Below are 27,900 nucleotides of genomic sequence, written 5' to 3' on the forward strand. Positions count from 1 at the left end.
GTCCCATTCTGCCCCCCCCCCCCGACTTCTGTGTCCCATTCCGCCGTTTACACTCGTCGACACCGGGTATGGATCATTTCTGGATGACCCAGATGCAGCTCTTTCACGAATGCGTGCTTAGCAGAGTAATAACAGTAGCATAACGTTTGGAAGCTGCACAAATCGGCTGCAGTGAAGTACGTGTAAGATGTTTGCACTTCACCGTAAACTCGTATGAGCTGCGGTTTATTCACATTTTGCCGATTATTTATTATGTCACATAACGCGCAAATTGGCTGACAACAACTTCGGCTTCTCTCCAAAACAATTGCAGGTCTGGAACATTGCTGCTTTTACAGACGCACCGGTGGGTTTCCGGTGTTGTCACCGCTACTGGAAGCTGCAGTTTTACCCAAATTCAAAGGCAAAACGACGCACGGACGTTTTATTCGAGCCGCCTGCCGCTGTAGCAGAAAGGGGGATTAAGCTAACTGGTACCGTTAGCCGCGCTATCACCCAAAATATCGCCAGAAAACCCCACAAAAAGGGACACCGAGCACGGTGAAGACCACCGAGGAGCAGGACCAGCGGTTTCAAAGTTTCCACCACCTCCTGTCCTCCCCTGCAAAGTTAGCCCCCGTGTCCGACGTGAACACCCTCCGCCTCCTTACCTGGCGGTTGGTCCATTTCCAGATAAAATATCAGCTCGGTGGAGTAGGGCATCATCACGTCCCTCCAGTCCCCTTCGTCGCCGGCTTTCTCCGTCGTCCACACCGTGTTGTACATCGCTTCCGTGTGGTTTTCGTCACAAAAAGAAACGAAGCTTGTAAAATGCGAACACGACGCCGATATCACTTGATTACATAAGCGTTTCTATCTGTCGAGGTCTTGTGTCTGAATTCCCGCTTCAGACCGGAGACATTTTGCGCCGGACTGCGGCGGCTCCCTCCGACATAATAATGACGAGAATAACTGGGGGCTCTTCATGAAGCCCTCGGCCTGCGTGTCCGTACGGATCAAACGGTCCTTCACCGAGACGGAGCGTAGAAACCAGCTCTACATGTCGGACCCTGTCCGTCTCCTCCGCAGGTGCCGCCGGTTTGTTAGCTTCATTTCGAGCGGAGCCGTGACGAAGGAGCAGACATAGGCCGGGACGAACCACTGTGCCGACGCTCACGGGGGGCGACAAAACTGTTCCAACCGTGACCCTCAATACAAACAGACCGTTTTCCTATTTGGATGATATAAGAAAATGTGTTAACACTACTGTCATCTAACCCAATCACCTAATTATAAAACAACCTTATTCTGTCCGCATTTTGATACGCGGCCTCACACATGTCCCACCCACAGTTGCACAGTTGCTCGAGCCACCGTTGACCGTGGCTCCGAGTCCGAGCACACAGCCAAGCTGAATTTCAGAGGCGGCAGGGAAATGATTTCAGCCTCACACGAGAAAGTCACAAATTCTGGGGTTTTGCAGAGATCCCCACCTTCCTTTTGAATGACTGCAAATTATCGACAGCTGCTGGTGAATCACACGGCAACTGCACATTGTTACATGACCTATGATGAATAATGTATTAGTATATGAATGAGCAATAACAGGATTTTGTTTCCGTTTTACAGTTTCCTGAACATTCCTATTTTACATTTGTGAACGTGCTTTTCATACGTCAGAGGCAGCCACAAAGTCACTTCTATTCATTTCCATACAGGTATGGAAACAGAAAGTTGACACATGCTTGGGTTATGTAATCCATCGCTGTGAATTCATATATGTTGTTATACATTTAGCATATGCAAAAGGTCAATATGTTTGGATCAAACACTGATCTCACCATGTCAGAGCCAAACACATTTAATGCCTCCAAGACTATTAAAAACACACCATTGAACCTCATTGTTGCATGCAAATACTTTTACAGAGCCAATTGGGTCTTAATCCACTATTTTCCACTTGTTAACCTGCTGACAAACCGAGAGTGCACAGCTGTTTTGTGCAATCATTTGTTTAAGTACAAGTTAAACTATACAGCTCGAGAGATTTCACTCTTTAGGAGGAACCGTTGGGTTTGGACATGCAATCTACAGACAGGAAAGTTGAAAAATATCAACAGGAAAAACAAACACGTTGGTTTTGCCCTTTAGTGCATCACACTTTTAATGTGATCTTAGCATAGTGATGGCTTTTCAAATGAATCTACCTTATCTCCCCCTATTACCTGCAACATGACAGCAATGGCAGAATACAAAAACCAAGCAAGTTTCAAGTGCATTTTCCTACCATAGTGAAATGAAACAGAACAGACTCAAATGTGGGAAAAGCAGATTAGGAATGCGGAGCAGTAATATAAAGTAAAAAAAAAAAACACTGAGTGAGATAGAGACCATTTCATGATGCTGAACCTTTGCCTGCTGCAGAGAAGCTGCTCAGTGGCCAGTACCATGCTAGTTTAATTTGTTAAAACTTTACAAGACCCCTGCACCCAAAACAGTAGAAACTAGGTTTCTTTTGATAAACTTGACTGATGCAATGGTGCATTTGGAGCATTAGTTAGTTTGTTCAGAGAACTTGTTTAACTCCAGTCGAGGAAAAGGGGCCATTTATGTGAACCTCCTACAGTACAGAAAGTACAGTTACAATAAATGACGTGTCAGCTAAACTATGAGAGTTGTGATGCTAGAGAGGTGCAAACATGTATTTAAGAAGCCTATAATACAGGGATTACTGCAAACACACACACACACATACAATGGATTTGCAGGATTGTATTTTCAGGTGTGTTCAGCTCCTCTTTAGAGTCATTGCTGTTCAGATTGTATTTTGCCATAATACACATTTTAACATGTGTGATGTCTTAGTCTCAGGGGTAAAGTTGTCCCTTGTGATCATTCTCTGTAATGCACAGAGTTCTGTGTAGTGCTTAAGTGTTACAGCTCATTGTTTGATTTTGCAGCCGGCAACTGCTGCACAGTTTACCGCTCCCAGCAGAGTTGTCCACAGCAGCACCAGGCAACTGTTTTAACCAAACAGTCTCTGAAACATTACCATGCACAACAAAGTTAGCAACGTGCTAGGGAAGAAAGTAGAGCATAAAGAGGCAGATGATTGTCTGAGGAGACCGAAAGCAGCTAAATGAAGAGCGATTATTGGACTTAAATGTATCAGCCAGACGCAAACACTCAATTTGAATGCTAATGTTGCTGAGGGTCTACTGGATTTGTAATTAGGCAACTAATTGCTAACATAATCATACTGTATCAACCTTAAATGTGATAAGTCAGTTCACAGCTTGTCTCGGCCTTGTATTCACAGCTTCACAGTTGGTTTCTAGTAAGTGAGGCCAGACCAACAACCTGAGTCAGTTTTGGTCCAAATAATATTATGTCAAATATGTCTGTATCAATATCTGTGATATCCAAGTGGAACCATTTGGACTTGGCATGTCAAGCTTTGGACATGTCATTATAATCACAGAAACAAAATGTGTTAGGAAAAATGTATGTCTGTGTTGCTTGTATTACTGATCTCTTGCTGTCTGGGTCAGCTGCAAGTAATAATGTGGTTGGATTTCAGTTGATTTCAGATTTATTTCATTATCAGCAGAAATTGCACCCTGAGCTATTCTCAGCCTACAGACTTGAGTTGTGATGTCTTGGAAAAAGCACAACAATCTTATACCACTCTGTCTTAGGCTCTGTTCCTGTCAGTAGAGAAAAAAAGGACAAAGTCATGATCTGCTACCTTCTACAGCACACAGTGGAGACCCAGACTGGCCCAGACCCCCAGTCCTCCACATGGTAACAGCCTCATATCAATAATCACAGCTGCTGTGTCTCTCTGTCTGTCTGCCTGGTGTCCTACTTCAGAGAGCAACAATAAAGGAAAAATCTGCTCCCCAATATGCCATCCAACCATCCCTCTCCTCATCCTCTGCCTAAACTCGCCTGTCTCGTCTGACTCATCACAAGAGAAGAAGAGGAGGGGGGATGAGGATCCTCCTGCCCCAGCACAAAAAAAAAAAGGGGGGGGGGGGGGGGGGGTCTAGGGCAATGTCACCTACTGCAGCAGACACACACACACACACGCATGCCGTGCATTACAATTGTGTGTGTGGCTGTTTCACAGATGGCTCGTGCCGGACACACACAGCCCAAAGCTCGTCTTTGTCAAGTGTGTCAAACAGGTTTAATTGCTGCTGCTCTGTGTGTGTGTGGGTGTGTGTGTGTGTGTGTGCGGCTGGGCAGATGGATCCTTAACAATGACACAGGAACTGACTCTGCCCCCCTCTATGACATACAAAACAGAAAGGGAGAGGAAGGAGGAGGGGCAGATTGGGGGAGGACGGCAATGGGAACAGCAGTATTAATCTGCACTGTCCCCGGCCATCAGCACTGCTCCCCATTTAACCTCTGGGACAATGGAGCAGGGTGACATCAAGTAGCCTATTTGCATAGCCTATGCATAATCACACCATCCCATGACTCCAAATAAAACCTCAAATGGCAATTATGTTTCCATCCATGTGGTTTAGGCACTGTATGAGCCGAGGGGGGATTCTCTGTATTTGTTGCGGTTTTTTTTTGTGGTATCTGTGTCTGGAGAGGTTGGACAGATTAAGAAGTGTATGTATAAGTGTACTGATGATGTCATCAACATGGCTGCCTTTTTAAGTTTGCCTATAAGGTTGTCAAGGAGACGATGCTTGTTTACAGTTACTTGAGCGGAGGAACGGACTGCAAGGTAGGTGAGTGTGTAGCTGTGGAGGTACAAGGTTTCTAACTTGTTCCATGGAATTTTTGAGAAATTAGTTCTGTGGAATTACTTTGTTATGAGTTGAATTGGAATGTGGGCTCATTAAATGTTCAGTGTTTGTCATACAACGATTTCTGGGGTGGAGAACACGAGTTACCCTGCCTCTACATTAGTAAGAAACCATCTCGACAAGGACGAAACACAAGACCAAGTTAGGTAGATACTTTGCTTAATGGATGATGGTTGCTCCGCAGAGCTGATGGAAACCAAACTGTTTGGTGAGTTTTGGGATGTTCATATCTCGGTTAAAGGAGCCCTCCACAAGCTTAAATCCGAAGAGGAAATTAATAAGGATCAGCAATGCTGGTTTGAGCCAAGTTTATTCAGAACATTTTGTGACGATGTCGCCCGTTGGAATAAAGAGCCACATCAGTGCATAGAGGAAGCAAATAAGGCGAGTGCCATTAGCCAGCTTCCAGGGTAAGAAGGTCAGCATGCTCTGCTCACGCTAACACAATGCCAGAATGACTTCACCGCATTTCTGGTTCAACACCAAATGTTGTCAACTCATTCTTTTCCTTTGGGCTGTTCCCTTTCAGGAGTCGCCACAGTAAATCATGTGCCTCCATCTAACTCTGTCCTCTGCATCCTCTTCTCTCACTACATCCATAAATCTCCTCTTTGATCTTCCTCTAGACCTCCTGCCTGGCAGCTCCAACCTCAGCATCCTTCTACCGATATATTCACAATTTCTCCTCTGAACATGTCCAAACCACCTCAGTCTGGCCTCTCTGACTTTATCTCCAACACATCTAACATGAGCTGTCCCTCTTATGTCCTCATTCCTGATCCTGTCCATCCTCATCACTCCCAAAGAGAACATCAACATCTCCTGTCTTTTCCTCAGTGCCACTGCTAAGCCAAACAACATTGTTGGTCTCTCTTAAACACTCTTAAACACCATATCTCCACAGATTTGTCATCAGGACCAACTGCCTTTCCACTCTTCATCCTCTTCAATGTCCTCCTCACTTCACTCTTACTAATCTTTGCTACTTCCTGCTTCACACCAGTCACCTCTTCTACTCTTCGTTCCCTTTCATTTTCCTCGTTCATCAACTCTTCAAAGTTCTCCTTCCATCTTCCCATCACAATCCTGGCACCTGGCACCTCCTTAGTGTCCAACCTAGCATACAAGTCCTCATATGCTCTTTGTTCGGCCTTTGCCACCTCTACCTTTACCTTACGCTGCATCTCCCTGTGCTCCTGTCTACTCTCTTCAGTCCTCTCAGTGTCCCACTTCTTCTTAGCTAACCTCTTTCTCTGTATACACTCCTGAACTTCCTTGTTCCACCACCAAGTCTCTTTGTCCACTTTTCTCTGTCTTGATGACAGCCCGAGTTCCTGTGTTCACTACAGCCATTTCCATCCTCTTTGCAAAGTCTACCACAATCTGTCCTTCTGTGTTCCTGTCCTGAAGACCAAACCTACTCCATCACATTCTCATCACCTTTGTTCCCTTCACCTACATGTCCATCAAAATCTGCACCAATCACCACTCTGTCACCTTTTGGATGCTCTGCATCACTTCATCTAACTCACTCCAGAATTTCTCCTTCTCTTCTAACTCATATCATACCTGTGGGATAACATTGAACATCACGCCTTCAATTTCCAGCTTCTGACTCATCAACCTGTCTAATACTCTCATCCCCTCCAGAACGTTCCTCACAAACTCCTCTTTCAGTATAACTCCTACTCCATTTCTCCTCCTATCTGACCCATGGTAGAACAACTTGAACCCTGCTCCTAAGCTTCTAGCCTTGCTACCTTTCCACCTGGTCTCCTGGACACACAGTATGTCCACCTTCCTTCTCTGCATCATGTCAATCAACTCTCTAGCCTTCCCTGTCATAGTACCAACATTCAAAGTCCCTGCTGTCAGTCCTACACTCTTGGCTTTCCTCTTCTTTCTTTGTCTACAAACACACCTTCCTTACAATGAGCAAAGACAACATCCCACGACAAGAGGATGTTGAACACATTTTTTCTGAGAGGACTTTGTTGTTTTTCTCCTCGACTTAGATTTTTGCTGCCTTTTACCTCACATGTAAGTCGCTTTAGACAAAAGCCTCTACTAAATGAACAAATGTAAATGTATATAAGTGGGGGTGCAAATACCTCTAATCAGGGCAGAAATTGGACTGTTAATTGGAACTAATGTTGCAAAGGCAATGGATCCAGAGGAAGTCATCCCTAGCTTCTACAATGGGGCTAATGCAGTACAAACTATGCTGGGATGGACAGTCAATGGGCCACTGAAAGAAGGTGGTTTCACCAAGGGATATGCAGTGAAAGTTCTAGATAAGGACCTTGGCTGCAGTGATGGAAATGTTTGGTACATTTCCCTTCATGGAGTGTATCACCCTAAAAAGTGTAACTTATTTGAGGTAAGTTGTATTTGACTGCGGTGCTTCTTATCGAGGGACCCTTATTAAATGAGCAGCTCCTTCAAGGACCAAATCTAACCAGTACAATAATTGGTGTTCTGACTTTCATGAATAGCCTATGGCAATACTGGCTGACGTGGAAGCCATGTTCCAACAGGTAAAGGTCCCATCAGATGATCCTGACCTACTCAGGTTCTTGTGGTGGCCAGATGGTGACACCAGTCAGCCAATGGCAGAATACAGGGTGGAGGTGCATCTGTTTGTGGCCACAACTGACCTCTTTGAGGACAACACATATCTGTTTGCTGCTTGCACACTATATAAGGTGTTGACTGCCTAAAATCAGTTGAGTCTATTGAAAAGACTATATGTCAGATGGGTGGCTTCAGGTTAAATAAATGGATCTGTAGCAATTAAATGGTTTTAGCAGCCATTATAGAAGAGGAAAGGGCAATAGAAATAAATGACCTAGATCTGGACCAAAATGCACTTCCAATGGAGAGGGTATTGGGCGTGCAATGGTGCATTCAAACAAATCAATTCAAGTTCAGAGTTGTTATCCAAAGCAAGCTCCCCACCAGAAATTTCTTCTCTGCTAAAGGGAAACAGAGCAGCCACATACATACATTTATTCCAGTGCTTCAAAATGGAATCTTCCGTGTAGGTGGCAGACTCAGCCGAGCTGGCATGTCTGAGGAATCCGAACACCCTGGCATTCTAGCTAAGGATCATCGAGTACTCATATTGCAGGAAAATCCACAAAAGGATAGTCCATGGTGGACGCAACCATGTTTTGTCTACGTCAAAGGTACTGGATTCCAAATGCAATCTCAGCAATCAGAAAGATGTGAAAGTGTAGAACCTGACAAAGATTACATGGAACAACTGGGTGGCAAAAAATGGCAGATCTCCTACTAAATAGAGTCCTGACAAACCAATATTTACAACAACTGCAAAAAGATGTGGTGTCATATTTACATGTCTGGCTGCCCGAGCTGTCCACATAGAGGTGGCAGCATCACTGGACACGGACTCGTTTCTTAATGCTCTTGAATGCTTCATTACAAAAAGAGGTCAGGTTTTGGAAATACGTTTAGACAATGGAACAAAATTATTTTGGACTGAGTGAGAGCTCAAAAAGGTCTCTAAAATACTCGAAAATACTCATTGAAAGATCAACGTTTGGATGAAGAGGGTCTGCAGACATTACTCTGTGAAGTGGAAGCCGTCAAAAAACTTTGGAACTACAACTTCCAATGATCCAAATGACTTGCAGGCATCGACACCAAATCACCTTCTCTTAAAAAGCCAACGAAATTTTCCAGAAAGATGATCTTTATGCCCATCGTAGATGGAGACAAGTCCAGTATATGGCAGACTTCTTTTGGAAACATTGGACTAAGGAATATTCACCAGAGCCCCAGAGGCGGCAGAAATGGGCACGTGAAAACCACAATTTTGCTCCTGCTCACACCGGTTGATTGTTGATGAGTCAACACCCCAAAACTCATAGGTAATAGGCAAAATCATCCACACAATGAAGGAGGAACATAGTCTAGTCTGCAAGGTTCAAATAAAGAAAAAGACCAATACTTTGATAGACTCATAACCAGGGTCTGTCTTCTCCAAGAATCAGAATGAGACAGTGATAAAGACTGATCTCCTATGGTGTGTCAAGTGCTGGTGACCTCTGACACCAGAAGAAAGAAGAGAGAAGACCATCAGGGATTGGTCATGATGTTATAGGTTATTACATTTATTATTTAAGAAACTTCTGTGGAATTTCTTTGTTGTGAGTTTAATTGGAACGTGGGCTCAATAAATGTTCAGTGTTTGTCATACAAGTTTTACTGGAGTGGATAATGTTTAGACCCCCGGACATGAGTAAGCCTGCCTCTACAGGCACCATTCTAAATATGTACATAAAAACACAGAAGCAGAAAATGCCACCGTTCGTTTGGGGCAAAGATCCAGTTGTAGATTTTGCTTTGGTTTTCTCTCTTTGTACTGCTGCCACCGGTACTAGAAAGGGGCAGATATGTCGAGTTCATTTATTACAATAACATAAATGTCGTGTTAGCAGCAGTGAAATGCATTATTGAAAATATTTCTTGAGCACCTATATATTAATATTATTACATATTTAAAGCGGCCTAATATCTGCTAATATCTTATTTACTTTCTTTCTGGTACAAAGGTTTGGGAAATTTGAAAGAGAACATTTAGAACAGCGATGTTTATTCTTACTGGAACAAGTTGCCTTTGATTTTTAATGAATCACACACACACAGTTTGCTTGTCTGTACTGAGATCACTGTGTCGGTCACCCTGCACTGTGGCCAGAGATGCACCACTGAAGGGGGGGGGGGGTTGGCTTGCGTGTGCTCTGCCAACTCATGCTGAGCTAACCAAGCCCTGACTCCAGCTCTGTCCTGGGAAGCCTTGTTTCCCCCACTGTGTCACACTATACCATCAAACCACAAAGCAGAATAACAAAGTAGTCAGGAACAACATTAAAGATAACTGGTTACAGGTTCACACATTAATAATTTAAACACAGGCAGGGAGCATTGTTCAGAGGGATTATGTCTACCTTGGAATTTTAAGTATATTTTACTGATTATACGTCTGGATGTCTTACATGTAGAGTTCTGTGTACTTTTACATTGTAGTTTTTCCAGTTTTACTTCATAATGTCTTTATCTGCTCTGTGTGTGTGTGTGTGGCAGAGAATTTGAGAAATGAATCTGCATGTGTGTTTGAGAAAGAGAAGCCCAGGTGAGCTCCAAGGAATCAGGTGTTGAGTTTGCCATTTCTGTCGCCATAGTGACCAAAATGTCCAGTCAGGCGCCAACAATGTCTTTTTCTAAGGGGCTTTGAACACAGACAAAGGCTCAGTGTGGAAGTATCATATGCCATATACTGAGTTAAATGCATGAAGCAGAAATCCATGCAGGCATGATTTATTTTTTTTTTTAAATCACAAAGGTGCAACAGACATGTAACATGCTCTTTAAGTTCTTCAGCTGGGATGATGCTTATGTGGAAGGTAAAAACCTGCGCAGTACAGCCGGACCACCAGAGATATTTAAATTCTTTTGAATCATCTTTAGAGATATAGACATCCTTCCCAAAAGTTGAATTTGTGTGAGGTCGAACAATGTTTGGCCTCGAGCCACACTTTTGATGAATGGAACCACCTGTTTGTCTATCAGAGTTTTGTCTGCCAGCTTTTTGTGCTTCAGTCTAGCATATTATATTTAGTTCTAAAAAGCTGACAGAGCTTCAGATAAAGCTGATGTCTAAATACGTCCCTGAAGCCAAAAAAAACTGCTGCTGTAGCTCTTTAAGAACAAGCAGTTCAGTAAACCACAGCAGCAATCTGTGTGTTTCTGCAAGTGTGTGCGCAGATGCTTTGTGCTACTATTATTTATCTGTGCATGCGTGGGGCACATCTCAGGTCAAACACCACCTGTGCCTCAAGTTACAGCGTCCAAAACCCAAAACACAGCCTCATTTTCTCTAACCACAGAATAGAATCTCAAAGCCGTCTTTGGTAGCAGCTATTGTACTTAGTCAAATGAGACAGGAAGTCAGACGTCACAAGGACAGTGACACATGCTGACATGGCTTAATCTCACCCCTCCAACACCTGTGGACAACAAACGTAACTGCAGCATTGTGTGTGTGTGTGTGTGTGTGTGTGTGTGTGTGAGATTCCAATACATTAAAAAAATGAAGAATGTCCTTTTAATAAAACAGTGAATATAAAACTCTACATGGTTAGAAGGTTGAAGTAGTCAGTTCTGCTAAATAATCACACTTAGACCAAAGTGAGCTTCCAAAACAGGTCACGCTTGGTGCGAGGAACCTGACTGGGCTGCACAGAGTCCTGAGCTCACTCCCATGCAACACCTTTGGGATGGAGTGGAACCAGACCTATAACAGCCCAGCGCCACTGTTGGACCTTGTTAGTGCTCAGGTGGCAGAATAGGAGCAAATCCCTGCAGCCAGGTTTAAAAATGGAGTGGAAAGCCTGAAACGTGAGTGGGGGCTGTTGTAGCAGCACACTGATGCCTGTCATGTAATCACATACACGAGTGTAATCTTCTTACGTGCACATGCTTATTACCATTTTGTGTGCTCGACATAGTGCGACTAACGCCGCATGCAACAGAAAAATAAAGACATCTGCAATTCAATAAACATTTGGCAAATGTACTCTTAAAGGTTACGTTGTGTAGCTATGCTTTGTGCACAGTAGCGAGTGGGAAGAGAGGAAACCACCAGTGGTAAAATGGTCTGCTTATAGTAGCTCAGAGCAGTTGTCCATGAACCACAGGGTGCACTGCTTTAGCCTGGCAGGCGAGTCAATAACAGAGCCAAGCTGCACAGGCCTCAGGTCGGGTATGTGTCTCCTGTTCTCTGGAATTAGTTAGGCTCAGCTAGTTGAGGTCTTGTAAGAGTGAGGCCTAATGTAGAGATGTAATCAGCTTTACACACAGGAAACTTTAACCTGCGCTGTATTGATTCTGTTCATTCTGTATTTTCTTGAGCTTGGGTTTGTTCAGAGAACCCTCCCTGAATACTTTGACTGAAGTAGTACTATTAGTGGTAGTATTTTACTGGTGCGTTGGTGAGTTTTCCTTCCACTCTTCTGTCACCAAACAGGCATATGTGCTGTTTGCAGTCTGGGGTTTTATAGGTTTAATTGGTCCCGAGTGAGTCTTTGTTTGACTTTGAGTGTGTGTGTGTTGTAATGAAGACTCAGAAAGTAACAATAGTATTGTATATCTCCCCGACACGTTCCCTGGTGTCCGGGAGTCACTACTGTATAATCTATCAAACGCTGAGCCTTCTTTTTTTTCCTTTTAAAAGGAAAACCCACAGATTGCACATTTGCCATCATGGGACTAACACAAGCAGAAGACAGAGGGATGGATGAATGGGAGGAGGAGGGGGGGGGGGCCCGGCTACAATGGCAGACCAAAGCAAACGATGCAGGAGAGACAGAAAGATGACGCCAAAGGAAGAGAAAAAGGGACATGGTGTTTTATTTGTCCTCAAGTTGTGGGTTGGACATCAATGTCCTATGGAAATAGAAACAACATTCCAAACTTTTCTGAGAGTGTGTTGGGTGATGTTAGACTGGGCAGCGAGGATGCAGCTGTGGTTCGCTCACTGCCCGCTCTATTTCTGTGCTTATTATCCACGGCCCTCAGCACTTTTCATATTTCGTCTGCTGCTGTAACGACTCGAGTGCAGAGTACAAATTAACTGTAGACACGAACAGGCTGCTAAACATAGACAATGGCGAAGTGCGGTCTGGCAGAGCGCACGCACGCACACACAGCAGTGCAACATGTTGCAGCACTTTTGGATGCATTGTAAAAAAGCTTTTCGACCATGTGCAGGGAGACACGAAGCGTGTCATTCACGTACATCACTACTACAATTATCCTCTAAATGCACCACTGATCCTTGTTGCATGAACATTAGATTTTCTGTTGCTGTTGGTACAATGTGGGAACATTCACACTGCACACTACAAAGAGACAGGAGCTTTGCAAATGTATGTTGAGAGGACAATCTGTCTTTGTTCAAGATTCCAAAATATCAAACATGGGCCAATTAGATGGGAAATGATGGGAAAATGATCCAAACAATATCCACAGTATTTCTCTCAGATCCAGGTGTCCAACCGTGAGGTTTGCTGGGTTTGTAAAATAATCCTAATAAACATGTTGGGACAAGTGGATAAAGATGTAGCAAGCAAAATACACTACTGACAAATGAAAGACTCAGGTAGCATCCTGTCACAAGTGAGAGTCGAGCTTTCAAAACCTAAGCAAACGTATAAAAAAATTCAATTACAAAACTCAAAGTACCAGGAATTTGTCATGTCATTGCAACAAGCAGCACGTTTTTTTTTTTTTTTTTCAAAGCCAAGCTGTCCTGAAATCAGGCTTATTTAAAAAAGGTCTGTAACATCCTGGAGGAACTGGACATTATTGGATTATAACTATTAATAGACTCATGTGTTCATCACTTTAAAGTTGACAGAGTGTAAGGAGAGGAGGTGGTGTACGGAGGTGTAGAGGTATAAACCTGTGTGTGTGTGTCGGAGGGTTTGAGCCACTGCAGTGAGCCATGCAGAGAGGCCATATTTTCTGGTACAGTTACATATGGCCATTGAAACACTGTGGATGACACTTCAAACGCCCCATACTGCTGCTGGTATGAGGAAAGAACAAATGTGCAGTGATTTGTCCTCCAGTCCGCTGTGCTGAACAATGGTCGAGCTTGAAATAATCCGGCGACAACGATCCGACAAAGCGACAAATGTCTTCCTCGTGAGTGAAAAAATAATTGAGGGGAGGTCAAGAAAACGAAACCACCATAAACCAGCATTTTACCTGTTGTTACCCATGTTCTCCCCAGACGCCATCATGAACACAGTGGTTCGCTGCTTCGCCCGTATTTGCTTTTGTGAAAAACACATTTCAGAAGCATTTATGCAAATGAGGTAGAAAAGATTACATACAACTAAGTCACACATTCAGAACAAAGAGGTGCAGGAGACCCCTGTTCGGTGCAAGTCTTCTGACTGAATGAACATCTCTGGGGGTGAGACTGAGCTGGTTTGATCAGGCCTTTTGATGCATCGACACCCCCGGTGCATCCTGCACATTGGATTTACATCAGCTGCCTTGGTCTCATTGAGCTGTGCGCCAGCTCCAAGTCATGTGCTCTCCAACTCAAGCACACCAATTAGCTTTGCTGTCTCAGACTTTCCAGCTTGGCTAATTCAGTGAGGAGCTCTGCTGATCCCTCCTCTGTCCACTGAACTGGTGGACTCATTACTATTCAGGGTGGATTCAGTTCCATTCCTGGCACTGACTGATCCCGTCTCACACAATCGAACCAGTGAAAACTGCTCCACCTGAGCAATGTCAGGTTGTCTCATGCTGCTGCTGGTGTTAAATTCCGACATGCAGAAATGTGTGTATGAACGGTGTGGGAATCATTACAGGATACAGAACAAATGTTCGGAGCAAAAGAGGATCCGGTGCAGGCAGGTTTAGGATGATAAAAGCCATTTGTGTAAGTGTGGTGTGACATTATTTACTCAACTTTAGTTCGGAAAATCTCATTTATGCTTAAAGCACAGTGAAACTCACTTTTACAAGAACAAGAGTAAGAGGATGGGGTGAAGGCCAGATTAGCAACGAGAGAATGTGGTTTAATATTATTATTTAATTTAAAAGTGGCTATTAACAAACACTCGGTACAAATGAGGTGTAAAAACGATGGGTTTTGCTAGAAGCTCATTTTCATCCTTAGTCCTAGTAAAAGAAGAAGAAAGTGAAATGATGGAAAAATGTTTCCTATAGAACCAAGACCCTGCTTACATACAAAGCTCTTAATGGTGAAGCTCCATCATATTTAAAAGATCTCATAGTTCTGTTTAGCCCAATTAGAGCACTTCGATCCCAGAATACAGAATACTTGTGGTTCCTAGAGTTTCCAGAAGTAGAACGGGAGGCAGAGCCTTTAGCTATCAATCTCTTCTTTGGAACCAGCTTCCAATCCAGATTCGGGGGGCAGACACCGTCTCCACCTTTAAGACCAGGCTTAAAACCTTCCTCTTTGATAAAGCTCATAGTTAAAACTGCTCAGTCAACCTGAACTAGCTCCTACTTAAGATGCTATAGGTTTAGAGTGTTGGGGGAATCCAGCAAGTGCAATGAGCTCCTCTCCACTTGTCACCACTGCATGATGTTAACTTTGTGTCTTTTCTCTCCCGTAGTTGTCTTTGTCCTTCTCTGTCCCCCTCTCTCTGTCCCTTTCTGCAGGTGTCCCCCAGCTTTGAAGCCGTGTGTTTTCCAGTGTGCAGCTACTGGTTCTACCAACCTGTCCCGTGTTTTGTTGTTGCTCTTTTTCTTTTCTCTCTCCTCTTTCCACTGAACATAACCGGTCAAGGCAGATGGTCGTCCACCCTGAGCCTGGTTCTGCTGGAGGTTTCTTCCATTAAAGGGAGTTTTTCCTCTCCACTGTTGCCTATGGCTTGTTCCAGGGGGAATTGTTGGGTTTTCTCTATACATCTTTATAGTCTTGGCTGTCTATTCTGTAAAGTGCCTTGAGATGACTTTGTTAGGAATTGGTGCTGTATAAATAAAGTTGAATTGAATTGAATAGAACTTAACTGTAAAAAAAACATCATGCATAAAATCTGTAATAGTCTCTTGGAAAATAAAATACATCAAGATTGGAACTGCAATTGCCATTTAGGTAAAAAGTCCTGACTGATGAATATTTTGTCAAATTGAATGAAGGAAATTATCCAGGGATTTTGAGCATAATTGAAAGTAACAGGATCTGGTGAAGCCAAGAATGTAAACGACAGAAGTCATTTAATAGCACGAGGCCACGATGTGTCATTATTGAATTCAAATTTCCAAAATCATGGTACACATAGGCAGAGACTGTGAACAGGCACGTGGGAGATGAATAAAGCATCAGTAATAGGAACTGGGTAAAGGCAAGAATGAAAAATGAAACATTTAAATTTAGCCAAACAGCCTCGTGGTGTTAAAAGGACTGTGGCTGTAATGGCTTTTTGCTGTTGCAGTGAAAAATTGGGATGATGTCTTCTCTCAACCTGCTCCATCTGTGTTTGTGGGTGCAGTGGATAGTCACAGAGCCAAATACAGCACACACACTTTCCAACTGACCCAAACCCAAATCTCGGCCCTCCCCCTCCCCCTCCTCCTCCTCCCCCTCCCCCTCCTCCTCCTCCCTCTCTTTTTCAGTTTGCAATATCATGCTGGCACAGAAGGTTGAAACTCTCTATGAGCATCTGTGTCCTTTTTCCCTCTCTCCGCTCATGTTGGCCTGTTCATCTGGCGATCGCAGTCTTTGTTTTTGCTTGATTTGAGCAGCCACACACACACACACACACACACACACACACACACACAGAAACAATCCACATCTCTGTCTCTCTCTGTGGGAAGGCAGACAGGGCCGAGCAGAGAGGAGCTGACTCGGTAACGGCTGATGTCACCCTGCAATGTGAGCGTCCCTGTGGTCTTGGTCCCATGATGCAATGCTCTGGTGACACTGTGAAACAGGTTGCTGCTGCTACTGCATCCCCAACTGCTGAGTCGCCTCTCTCTCTCTTCTCAGCCCCACTCTCATTTTCGCTTTTGCATCTCTGCCCTAAAGGAAACATTTCCTAACTTCTCTCACAAATCGTTCCATCTCTCGTCTCTGCCCTACATTTCAATTGTTTCACTATTTTTCACTTGATCACCCCCCAGCACCTTTTTATTCCTCTTCTATATCTGCCCTCAACCCACACATACCCCCCTCCGTCCTCTCCCTCTCTTCCCCTCGCTCTCTACTGGTTGTCAAGGCAGCAGGGCACCATAGCTCAGCATTATTCATGCAGTAGCACAGTCAGCCAGCCGCTCATGCAGACAGACGGTCAGACAGACAGGGAGTCACACAGACAGTCGGACGGGCTCAACGCCAAGCAGGAAAGGCTGAAAGGCTGTCAGCAGGTCCAGTGGGATCAGGCACAAAATATTTAAGTTTCACTTTTAATCTGAAAGAATAATTCCCATAAACTCACATATACATTTAATTCCAGTTCGGTAAAGAACCAAGACTGGAAACAATATCTGGACCTATTTGTTGATGCTGAGTGGTCCACACTTTAAAGGACAGCACCATTTCTTATTGCCTTACACACATCTTTATTGTTCACAATTTTGAAAAGATTATGTGTTTTGCTGTGCATAATTGCAATAATTGGTTCAATCTTTCACATTACATCCCCATAATAAAGATCAGTCAGCAGGGAATCACATTCAGTGGAAGCTGCCGTTGAAAAGCCTGCATTTGATTATCTAATGGAAGCTGAAATAAAGCCCTCCTGGATTCTTTTATAGCAAGTTCTGAATCTGGGAATCGACACCTATGGCATCCTAGAAGGATGGAAAAACCGGAAACTCTACACTAGGAACCGGGAAATGTTTTTTTTATTGCAAAGTATTGGGAAGAACAGTGGCTGCGCTGTGTGCTAAACAGGCTAATACGCAAGCAAATGAATGGTTCTTATAAAGGACAGATAAAAGAATAAATGATGCAAATAAATGCACACAAGCCCACTTGTGCTGGAGGAGAACTGCGTGGCTGTTGTGGCTCCAATTCAAAGCTTTCAGGCCTTGTTTTATCAACAGCTGGTGAACAATGATGGAGCTCTCAGAGACACACAGCAGCACCCAGGCAGAGCAGCTCTGGATGAGATTACAGGAGAGAACAAACGCTCCTTATCTGATTTCTGATACAGTACATCAGTCAGGAGGACAACCTGCTCCACCCAGACCTCTGCTCTGACTCTCTCATTCTTCCTGCACCTCTCTCCCTCTGTGGCTCTGTTTCCAGCCCTTTTGCATGCAGTGCATGTTTGGGTTCAGACAAAACTGGCTATGAAACCGACTGTGGAGCAACAAACCACTAGATTAACGTGGTCCCTCAGCTCAGGATAAAGACAAAGCACTTAATTTACTAGTTGATCTATGTGCCAACCTTCAACTATGGTCATAAGCTTTGGGTAATTACCACATTAATGATAGTGGATACAGAAGGCTGAAAAGAGTCAGACAGAGGGAGAAGTTTGGAAGTAGTTCGGGCATCCGATCAGGCCTCAGTCGTATTCTAGACACATTTGTCTAATACCTCCACAATCACAGCAGAGATGTGTTTTAAGCAATGGAAAATGGACGGATGGTCAACCTGGGAGATCTGGAAGAAAGCCGGGCTTTAGTGAGTAATAGTCACGATGTCCTAAGATGTCAGGACATAATGTGAATTACATAAGTGAGCAGAGAGTGGTGGAGAGGACAGACATGCTTTTTGTTAAAGCCAGCTGTTATCATGCTGCTGAACGACAAGCTCTCAGCTCGAGTTCAATGATGTAAAATCAAGAAAGTGTTTGTAGGGAGGAGGTTTGGGTGGATGGGTGGCTGATAAAAAACGGGACTTTTAAAGAGAGAAAACAGGTGGATATCCTGACCTGAAGTGACCTGAAGTCAATGTTGTAAATTCGATTAATGTTGTTTGAGTATTTTAAGGCACCACAATGCCACCACGCACATTTCTGTGCATTCTATCACATGATAAAAGCCTACGGAGCCTTCTACACAATGTGGCCCACACCCTGGTGCCAATTACACAAAATGGCCATTGAATGGCCTGATAACGGGTTTTCACACTTTGGTCAGATGAATTTTACATGCTTTCATAATAACAATTGCAGCATTTTCCACGTTATTTATTAATAAAAATGCACTGGAAGCCTACGATGACTCAGACTTGCAGCAGTGCAGAGACTCACTATACTGACCGATCAGAGAAAAGCAATAATTTCTGCCTGAAGTTTTTCTAACAGTCTTATTTAATTCGCTGTCTTAGAAACAACTTCCTGAAGGGCTGTGCAGAGCTGGGTGGAGTGTTAGGAGCTAAGAGAAACTGTGTCGGAGCAGGAAGAGGGAGAGCTCTGCAGAAATTCAGTCTAGTTTTAGTTGCAGAGTCTTGACCTGTGCAGACAATATCTGGTGACAAGTTGAAGTTGCAGTAGCAGATCCTCCCCTGACAATACAACACCTATAACCTTTTGTTCCACAACTCATTCTCAAATGATTCAGTTCTTTAATATCTGCAGTGGAACTGATAACACGCGATAATCCACTTAATTCATGACACTGTAGAAGGATTACAGCCGTTTCCACAGCAGAGATGCTGCTACTGTATCAGCGAAGATGAAATGAGCAAAAAGGCCCCTTATCATAGCAGCTTAATAACACAGGACGGGAACGGAAGGCTTCGCCGGATCCAGGTCAGTGGGAAGAGCAGCATCAGTCTGAGCTGTGTGTCCTCGCTCAAGCACCATTCATTTCAATGCACAGTGAGGGAAGGAGCAGCAGCCCCCAGCAGCATTTATGGGATGTTTGTGTGGAAAATCTGTGGCAGGTGTACAAACAGATTGACCCAGGGAGCGAAAGGGGGACAGACAGAGCTTGTGTTTGTCACACACTGCCTGCTGCTGTGGGGACAAAGGTGGAGGGTCACACACACACACACACACACACACACACACACACACACACTCATACTGTATTTCCATGACACCTGACTCTAAACTAAATCAAACACGAGAGTGAACCGATGCTGACTGACGTGAGAGAGAAAATGGAGGCTTTTCTTTAGGAACATGTGGGGACATCAGGGATAAAAGTATGCAGAGATGCTGCCAACGGGTCCGGAGCTGCTGAGCCGTGGGTGTTGGACAGGAAGTGAGGACATTAACTGAGCTGACACCCAGAATCGGTGCAGCGTCCCGACACGGGAGAAGCATAACAAATGTACTTAGACATCTTTGAGCTACAGTTTTAGTTTTCTGAGATCTGAGGTTTAAATGTGTAACAGCTTGATTCTTCTGGCTACTTGAGGACAAATCTTGTTAACTTTGTCTCCACTATAAGTCCTCGAACTCCCAAGGGAGTTTGCAAAAAAGGCGAAAAAACCCCAAACATCTGCTGTGCTACAAGGTGATGATGATCATTAAGTAGCGTTTGAGAAAAAGAGTAACAGTCCTGTCTGGGCTGCTTCAGTGGAACATCAGTGCATCAGTACATCAGTCCTCTCTGTCTAACTCAGCCTGCTCTGCACTGTAATCTCCACTGCACAGAGTCAACTCCAGCACGTCAAACCGAGGGTGAACGGAATGTGTAACGGAGCATCTGAACATCAGTGTGACAGCCAAAGACTGAGATAAAACAGCAGACAGCCAGCCTGCCGTCCCTCCTCCATCAGCAAACACCCCCCGCCTCCAAACCCCCCCCCCCCCCCCCCCGTCTCTTCTGCAGCTAAGCTGCTCTGAGGTGCAGCAATTTAATAAATTTATATTTTTATATATTTTTATATTATATAATATTTGAATCCTTCTCAGCTCATTACTCATCGACTGTCACATGGGCTCTTTGGCAAAGCAGAGCAGTCGGACTGTGAACCACCCACAGCTGGAATGAGCGACAGAAGAAGGGCCTTTGGTGTCAGGTGCAAAACTGAGGCCGCTTGTTTTAAAGTCCACTGCATTTTAGATTAGAGGGGATGCGGGCTGGGAACAGAGGGGGGTGAGAGTGGACATAGCTGAGAGGCTAAATTTCCCCTCGTTTCTACAGTTTCTACCCGTCTTCTTCTTAACTCACCAGCCAGTGCAGCAATGTGAAAGACAAAACCTTTAGCGTTCACACAGAAAAAGCTATAGGAAGCTCAATCAGGCTGAAGACAAAGCTAATTATAATAATCATTAACTTAATCATACAGTGGTTTTAGTTTTGTGGTAACTGTAATTGCTATTGCTGCTTCACATTTTGGAGGGTAAAGCAGATCGTCAACTAAGGGTCAGCAGTTCAATTCCCAGCGCCTTCAACTGTCTCTTGTGTGTGTGTGTGTGTGTTTCTCACTTGTAACTTGTTGGAATAAAAGCATCTGTCAGCTGATTGAACATAGGGTTAAAAAACAGCTGATTGTTCTTATTTTTTTCATGTTGCCAAAAGTGGCACCGCGCGGTCAGTCGGTGGTTGCTACGGACAACAGTAAAAGATGGTGAGAGAGCAGCACGCGGCCATCAGGGCAGCATCTTAGTCAGTGTGTCGCCTCTGTGCTTGTGATAACTGACACTGATTAACTGACGGGACCAACGCTGCTTTGTTTCCCTGTTGGACACAAACAAAGGGTGTGTGTGTAGAAATCTGTAGATTATTCATAAAGGTTACAAAGACGTGATGATGAATATGCAAATAATTCAGTGATTGAGCAGAGTCAACACAACCATTAAGGAGATTCTATCTCTGTCATCTACAAACAGCATGTTGTACTGCAATTTTGGAAATGTTGGCAGCAAAGACAAATGCTGTCTGGTAACAGGTGTATGTATAATTATGTTAATGAACAACTTTACATTCTTCACAATAACATGTAGTTGTGCAGGTAATTTTAGTTAACTAGCTCATTTTTATAAAGAGTAGTTGTCAGCAGAGGAAATAATTGGCTGAGGAAGAGTGCGAGTATAGTTTCTTTAAAATTTGAATTATACATTTACTCACTGTTTCAATAATAATAAAATTTCCTGCTCAAATGCAAAAGTCTCTGAATAGTCAGATCAAACACCTGTGAAAAAAACAATTGTCTATTCAATTACGTCTCCAGATTTGCTAAAGTTAAAACAAATGGAACATGGAATGTGTAGAGGATAACTGCACCGGTGTTGCAGTTAGAAATGACGACACTGTCATAATCAAATCTTCTGGCATTAAAAGTTGAGGTACTCTGAGGTAATCTGCACTTGATTATGAATCTATGCATAAAATTGCAACTCAGCATGATTTCAAGTAGAGGTCTGACGGCGAGATCTCTACCAAGCAGTTAGTCTGAGTGGAACTGCTGACAAGGTAATGGTGGAACAGATGAATTAATGACATAATGAGATCGTCAGGGCAGATAAAAAGCTGCTTTCTTAAAAAATATCTACCTTTGTGATGTTGCCTCATGTTTCTGAAAACTGAAATGACTGTAAGAAGAAGTGACAGCAGTGCTGCAGTAAATAACTGGTTTAACTAATGGGCAAATCCACTGGTCCACTCAACCACGGGGCCCCGGTTACATAAGCTCTCCATGAATGTTAACAGAGCCTTATCATCTGCTGCTCTGGGAAACAACTACAGGGCTGAGGTTTTATTCTGCATGAACAGAATTGGCCTGGCTTTCCACCATGGTTCAGACCAGGACAGCAGAGACTGAGGTGGATTCCTCACAGGACAACACCACAGGTAATCACGGTGAACTCGTTAGCTGGGTTCAGTTCCATGCAAATGTAACAGTGTAGCTTGACCATAAAGTCATGATAGACTGGAGTAAGGAGTAAAGAGCACTGCTGTCGTCGGCATTTAGGACTAATGGGATTTTAAGTGTCCCCCACTCAGCCTGATTAAGGCCTTTTGGGTAGAGAGCTGTTGTTCTCTAAGCTTCTAATAGCATTTCTTACAGTTCAGTTATAATTTGGGTAAAACTTCATTTGCATGAAGTTTAATAAAACATAATATAGACAGAAAAAGAGAAACAGAAAATACTTGCAGTTTTACTAGATTATGTAACAAAATTTGGCAAAAGTTAGCGTATTATCGTGCTGAACTTTGATGTTCTTTTTAACATTTCCACCTGTTATTAAAAGCTCTAAATAAACTTTACAGTGATGAAGATACGAGAAGCAGAGAAAGTGGTGTCATCGGCATATTTCTTGCAGTGCTGAGTTGAACAGTATCTTTACGTTATAGACTAAACAAGGAGGGGGCTCAGTAGGGGGCTTTATTGGGATCCTTGCGGGTCACCTTTAGCAACAGTTTCAGGAATTAATTTGAAACCACTGGAAGGTGAAAAATATGACTTGAACTAGCTGCAGACACAATTGTCCAAATTCCGAAGCAGATTACGTCGCAAAAGGCTGATTGACAACAGTAGTTGTTTTAGTTTTTTTTTGCACACAAAACCAACTATTTACTGGCAGTTAATGAAGATAAAACGTGACTTTGTTCATTTGGTTGGTAAAACAAACGCCTCATCCTTCTCTACCACTGGCCAGCTGTCATCTACTGTGGCCCCAATCCAACCAAACCAGTGTTAAACATCAGTAACATGGACCCATCTGCTTGAACATTTGCTCCTTTTGTTTCATGTACTGTTGTTCCTTACAGGCCCCTCTCTCCCACATAAATTCTGTCTCTCGTCCTTTATCTGTACTGTAGATGTGGACCAGGCGAGTGGTGTACTTCACTCTAATCTAGGCCACGCTGTCACCCACATGTTGTCTGCTGAATAATTATAGCCAAGCCGGGGGCCGACAGTGACATCCACAAATCCTGAGCACAAATTAAAAAAGACAAATCTAAACCAGAGCGTGCACAGCAAGGAGCAGGGGGACAGGACTGCATCATCTACTCACTCCTGTCTATTAATATTTCATGCCAACCTTAAAGGATTATACCAGTGCTTGTGGCGTGTTTTAGCCTATTTGTATTTTTTACTTTCCTAGCAGCCACGTTACAAAGCACTAGTGTTTTCACGCGTTTTGCAGAGTTCTCCATTTTATTATTGTTGGAAAAAGTTACTAACGAGCCAGTGCAGCATTTTAACAACTTTTAAAAAAGTTTATTGTATTTTCGTCACTAGTTCAACAGTCTAGTCCAAATTTTGTTTCAAGCTGTAGCAAGTTGCTTATTTGCTAAAACAAAATGTAGGATTTAGAAGGAAAATCTAATCTTTTAAGCGGGTGAGGGAGCAGCAAGTCGGTTTTGCTTTACAGTTTGCTTCGTTTTTTACTTTCAAAGCTCAAATTTAGTTATGTGTTCAGGAGTCATGTTAGTGAGCTGACTGTCACAGCTCTTAATGCTACAGTAGACTTACTGTATTACATGCCAGAGATGCCACAAGCTTCCATAATGTTTGTTTTTCTGTCTGCAAAAATATGGCTGCAATGTGAAATTGAAAATGTTCTGCAATGCTCTCAATGCTGCAGGAATCAGGAAGTTCAAGGGAGCTTTAAAACAATGCAGGTGGAAGAAAACATAGAAACCTGGCTCTAAATTCATTTGCACGGGATAAAAATCACCGGTTCGTTTATTAGAGTGAACGCTACTTGGGCTTTGTTCATTGGGACCGAAGGATCCACATCTTCACTTTGGGTCAGTTTGGCTTTGTGTGTGTTGATGCTGAGAGTTCTGCTTTAGCTTCTCCTCTCGGAGCAGATTGTGTAATAAGATTAGAGAGGTCAGCTGTAACATGTATTAATCAGGCTTTACACAGAGACATGAGCCATTGTGTGTGTGTGTGTGTGTGTGTGTGGACCCAGACGACTCCCTTTCTACACAATCAAATACACAAACACACATTCACTTCTAATTTGCTCAATAGGAAGTTCATTTGTTTCTGTTTTCCTTGTATAATTACTGTTTTTCAGCCTTTTAATGCCATAATTGTTAAATTGCCATCTGTTTTTATTTAAACACTTCCTCCTTTGTTTGTTCTGGACATGCAGAGTTGAAATTAACATCCTCCTCCTCATCTGACTCTATGTTAGAAGGCTAACAGAACAACCTCCTGCAATGTCCCATGCATTGATAGCTCAGTGGACCCCTCACTCAGAGGACATGGAGACGTGTTAAGAGAGACACATTAAACTGACTGTAACTATGTGCATGTGTGTGTGTGACTGGGGTGGGGGTGGGGGTGGGGGTGGGGGTATCAGCTTGAGCAGCTGTTGGGCAACAATGCCAGGCCACTAATTTACCAATGGGGGCACATACGTTTGTGTGTGTGTGTGTGTGTGTGTGTGTGTGTCTAAAAAAGCATCAAAAAAAACTTTGTGAGTTTAGGAAAATGTGAAAGTTTCCACCTTTGAAGCCCAGTCAATGTATATGTTGGGGTGTGTTTGCACAATGTGCAGTTGTGTGTCCAAAATGCTAAAATGATGGATTAGGGGCTGAGAGTGGTAATGTAGCATGAAAGCTGTGCTGTGGGGCAGAGACGCTTATGACAACTGGTGACCAGTGTGTGTGTGTGTGCATTGCTTCCACATGAACAGCTACTTTAGTTTATAATAGTGACATTGAAAACATAGTGCGCACACACACACACACACACACACACACTTGTATCCTGTACATGTATTAATGTAAAAAAATGGCAATAAACCAACAATGTTTTAGTGCATCTGTCAGTATTTTTAAGCAAACTGGAACCTAATAAATATTTAAATCTGTTAAAATGATTCATATATGAATAGTATCATCTTAGAAATGCTCAATAAGGTCCCAAAACAACCGCACATGAGTTTTTGGTGAGTCAAAAGTATGTTGGGAACTATTTTCATGTGCGGATGAATCCACATAGTGAATATGTGGGGCAGTAGTGTAATGTGTGCAGCATTTAGCTACAGTGTGTGTGTTTAGATTTTTTGTACACTGGAGATCTATGGCACCAGGATGGATGAGGATGATGAAGACACCAGACAGGCTTGAAGTGTTGGGGGTGTGAAGCTTTATCAGAGGCCACTTTAGAACACGATTCAGTTACTGTGCGACGTGTTAATGATCACGGTCACATTGTGATGGGACGGGACGCTGCACTGAAGTAGGGAGACACTCAAAGTTCAACTACCTTTTGTTTTAACGGCCCACAACCAGTCGATGCTCTGATGCTGAACCCGACCCTGGTCCTGCAGAAGCCCTGACCTCTTTTACGGAACACAAATTAGTTATTGCACAACGAGGTGACTAAAGGTGTGTTTGTGCGGTGGTTGTGCAGCATTTGCAGTCCTGACCTTTGAGTAATAACAACAATAATTCCACTCGTAATCTTTTCCTAACCTGAATCACACAACAGCTGCTGTGTGCAGATGTTGCAGAAACAAAGAATTTAAGCATCGTCAATAAATGTGATCTGGGTTTTTTTGGAATTGCCCAATGTCAACATTCTTGTTGTTTATCACTAATCATTGTGTGTGAATGCGTGTTGGACAAATGCTTCAAGCATGTGGTTTGTTTTTACACGCAGAAACACGAGGCCCAGGAGAAGCAGAATCTGGTTTCTCTCTCTCTGTGGAACGTTTGACTCAAACAGACCAGCAGAAGGAATTAATGAACTTATTTTGATTGTGTGTCTAAGGAAAAAGAAATACACGCACCTTCTCTAAAAGCAGCATAGACAGGAATGTAAACAGCAAACTCTCACACGCACACACAGGAATATGACATCAAATTTCCCAGAAGTGTGTCTGTGACGTCACCGGCTAAGCTGCCTCGCGTCGCCTCTTTCCATTGTTTCAGCCCCAGAATGGATTTTTGTGCAAAGCTTTCAAAACACAATCCAATTCCAAAGTGGTTTGATGTGAAACGGAAGTTGCTTCTGAGTGGATTTGAAGCTCTTTCCTTTATGTGTTTTGGGGATTAAAGAAAGTGTAACAACACAAAGTCCCAGACTGCAGCATGAAGACACAGCGGGAGGGTTTCCTGTAGAAAACCTTCAGCTTCAGGACGGCAGTGTGCTTCAGCTCCTCTTTTCATGTCGTCTAAACTGAGGGAAACTGCACACAATCTGACGTTTCCCTGTCCAGACAACCGTAAAGGGATCAGACAGGAGCTGCAGGAAAAAGTCAAAAGTCAGTGTAATTACATTAGAGATGTTGCATGCAGAGTGCACATGGTGCTTTCAAGGAAAACAGTTTCTTTGAAATGTGCAGGTGGAGTCAGGACGGCACCATTTCCCACTGCGGCACGTTTGTCGGTCAGTGACGGCTCCGTATTTTGTGCACTTCTTGAATTTGATGTTCAACAATAAAGGAAGGCTGCAGTACTTGATGCAATGTTATTTCTAAAAGGGTTTGTATGAAGAGGAGCCTCTGACCTGACCTCAGATCATCAGCTCATCTTTGACACCTGACGTGTTTGGTAATTAGTCCTTCAGTAATTGGACCTTTTAATACAGACATGTTATTCTACTCACTTTATTTTGACATTAATTATCTAAAATGACTCCAGACAAACAGTAACACAAACACTCTATTAATTGTTCCTCAGTATTAATAAAACTTTTATTTTTCATAAAATCATCTGCAGTCACCAAATACTGTGACTGTTTAAGAAGAAGGAAAATGAATTAATCATCTTTTACCATCTACACTCCTTTGAGGGACTTTCATCCTCATCATGTGTGGCCACAGGTATTTAGTCTTAAAAAGAAAAAAGTATCACTTTACAAATTCTAGATATTTCTGAACATGTTTTTGATGCTAATACTGAAGACATACATTATTTTATTTTAAACATTTCCTGATTTAGTCAGCTTTAACGTTTCTTCCTGGTTAAATGAATGTGGCTCTCAAACCGTCCTCTGTGTCTCCACTGTTCGTGTTACAGCTTCACTGTGGGAACATCAGCCCAACATTAATGACAATCATGCAGCGGTGACATCTTTCACTGTGACACAGGCCAGATGCACACTGCAACAACAATGAATGACACCCGTCAGAGAGTGTGTGTGTGTGTGTGTGTGTGTGTCAGATCCCCCGCTGTGCTCCAGCAGAAGAAAGAGAGGGATGAGAAGAGTCAAAGAGGGGAAGAGAAAAGAAAGACAGCACGGCATCTGCTCCAGATGCCTTCTAACCAATGTGACACATGAGCGAGGACGACCGCCTGGCTGCCCGGATTTATTCCACTAATAAGATTCTCCTCAGTGCAGTCACTCTGCTCCATGTATGTTAAACAAACACTGTTCGAGCTGCTGGCAGAAATCCACTCTGAGTGTTTGTCTTTTAAAGTTCAGAAATTAGAGGAGACGCTGGTTCAATCAGTGAACCAGTCCAACGTTTTGCTTGAATTAGATACTGAGCGTTGTTCAGTATTTAATTATTTCAATTTTCTTTCTGGGAACTCATTTCTTCTTACATTAATGCTATTAAAAAAATGGCTACCCTTCATTTTAAGGTTTTGGGCAAACATTAGTTCCGTTTGCATAAACTTAGTTCCAGTAGTAGTTTGTAATTTCTAGCTTGGTCGGCTTCTGAAGACCAGGTGCGTCACACGGAGACAT

General features: G+C 43.2%; 1 protein-coding gene across 4 annotated transcripts in view; it reads right to left on the minus strand.

The window, feature by feature from the left end:
* The window catches only part of pik3r3b (phosphoinositide-3-kinase, regulatory subunit 3b (gamma)), a 160,550-nt gene that overhangs the window by 17,049 nt on the left and 115,601 nt on the right, over positions 1-27,900 (minus strand). The window contains exon 1 of one of the 4 annotated variants that reach the window (XM_067512670.1): positions 651-1,156. The exons of the other annotated variants lie outside the window; for them this stretch is intronic. Within the exon in view, the coding sequence (XP_067368771.1) occupies positions 651-765 (115 nt within the window). The 5' untranslated portion in view covers positions 766-1,156. Of the gene's footprint in view, positions 1-650; positions 1,157-27,900 lie in introns of those variants that run through there. 4 annotated transcript variants of the gene reach the window in all.

The sequence above is a fragment of the Channa argus genome, chromosome 8, assembly GCF_033026475.1.
Source record: "Channa argus isolate prfri chromosome 8, Channa argus male v1.0, whole genome shotgun sequence".
Classification (NCBI taxonomy): Eukaryota; Metazoa; Chordata; class Actinopteri; order Anabantiformes; family Channidae; genus Channa; species Channa argus.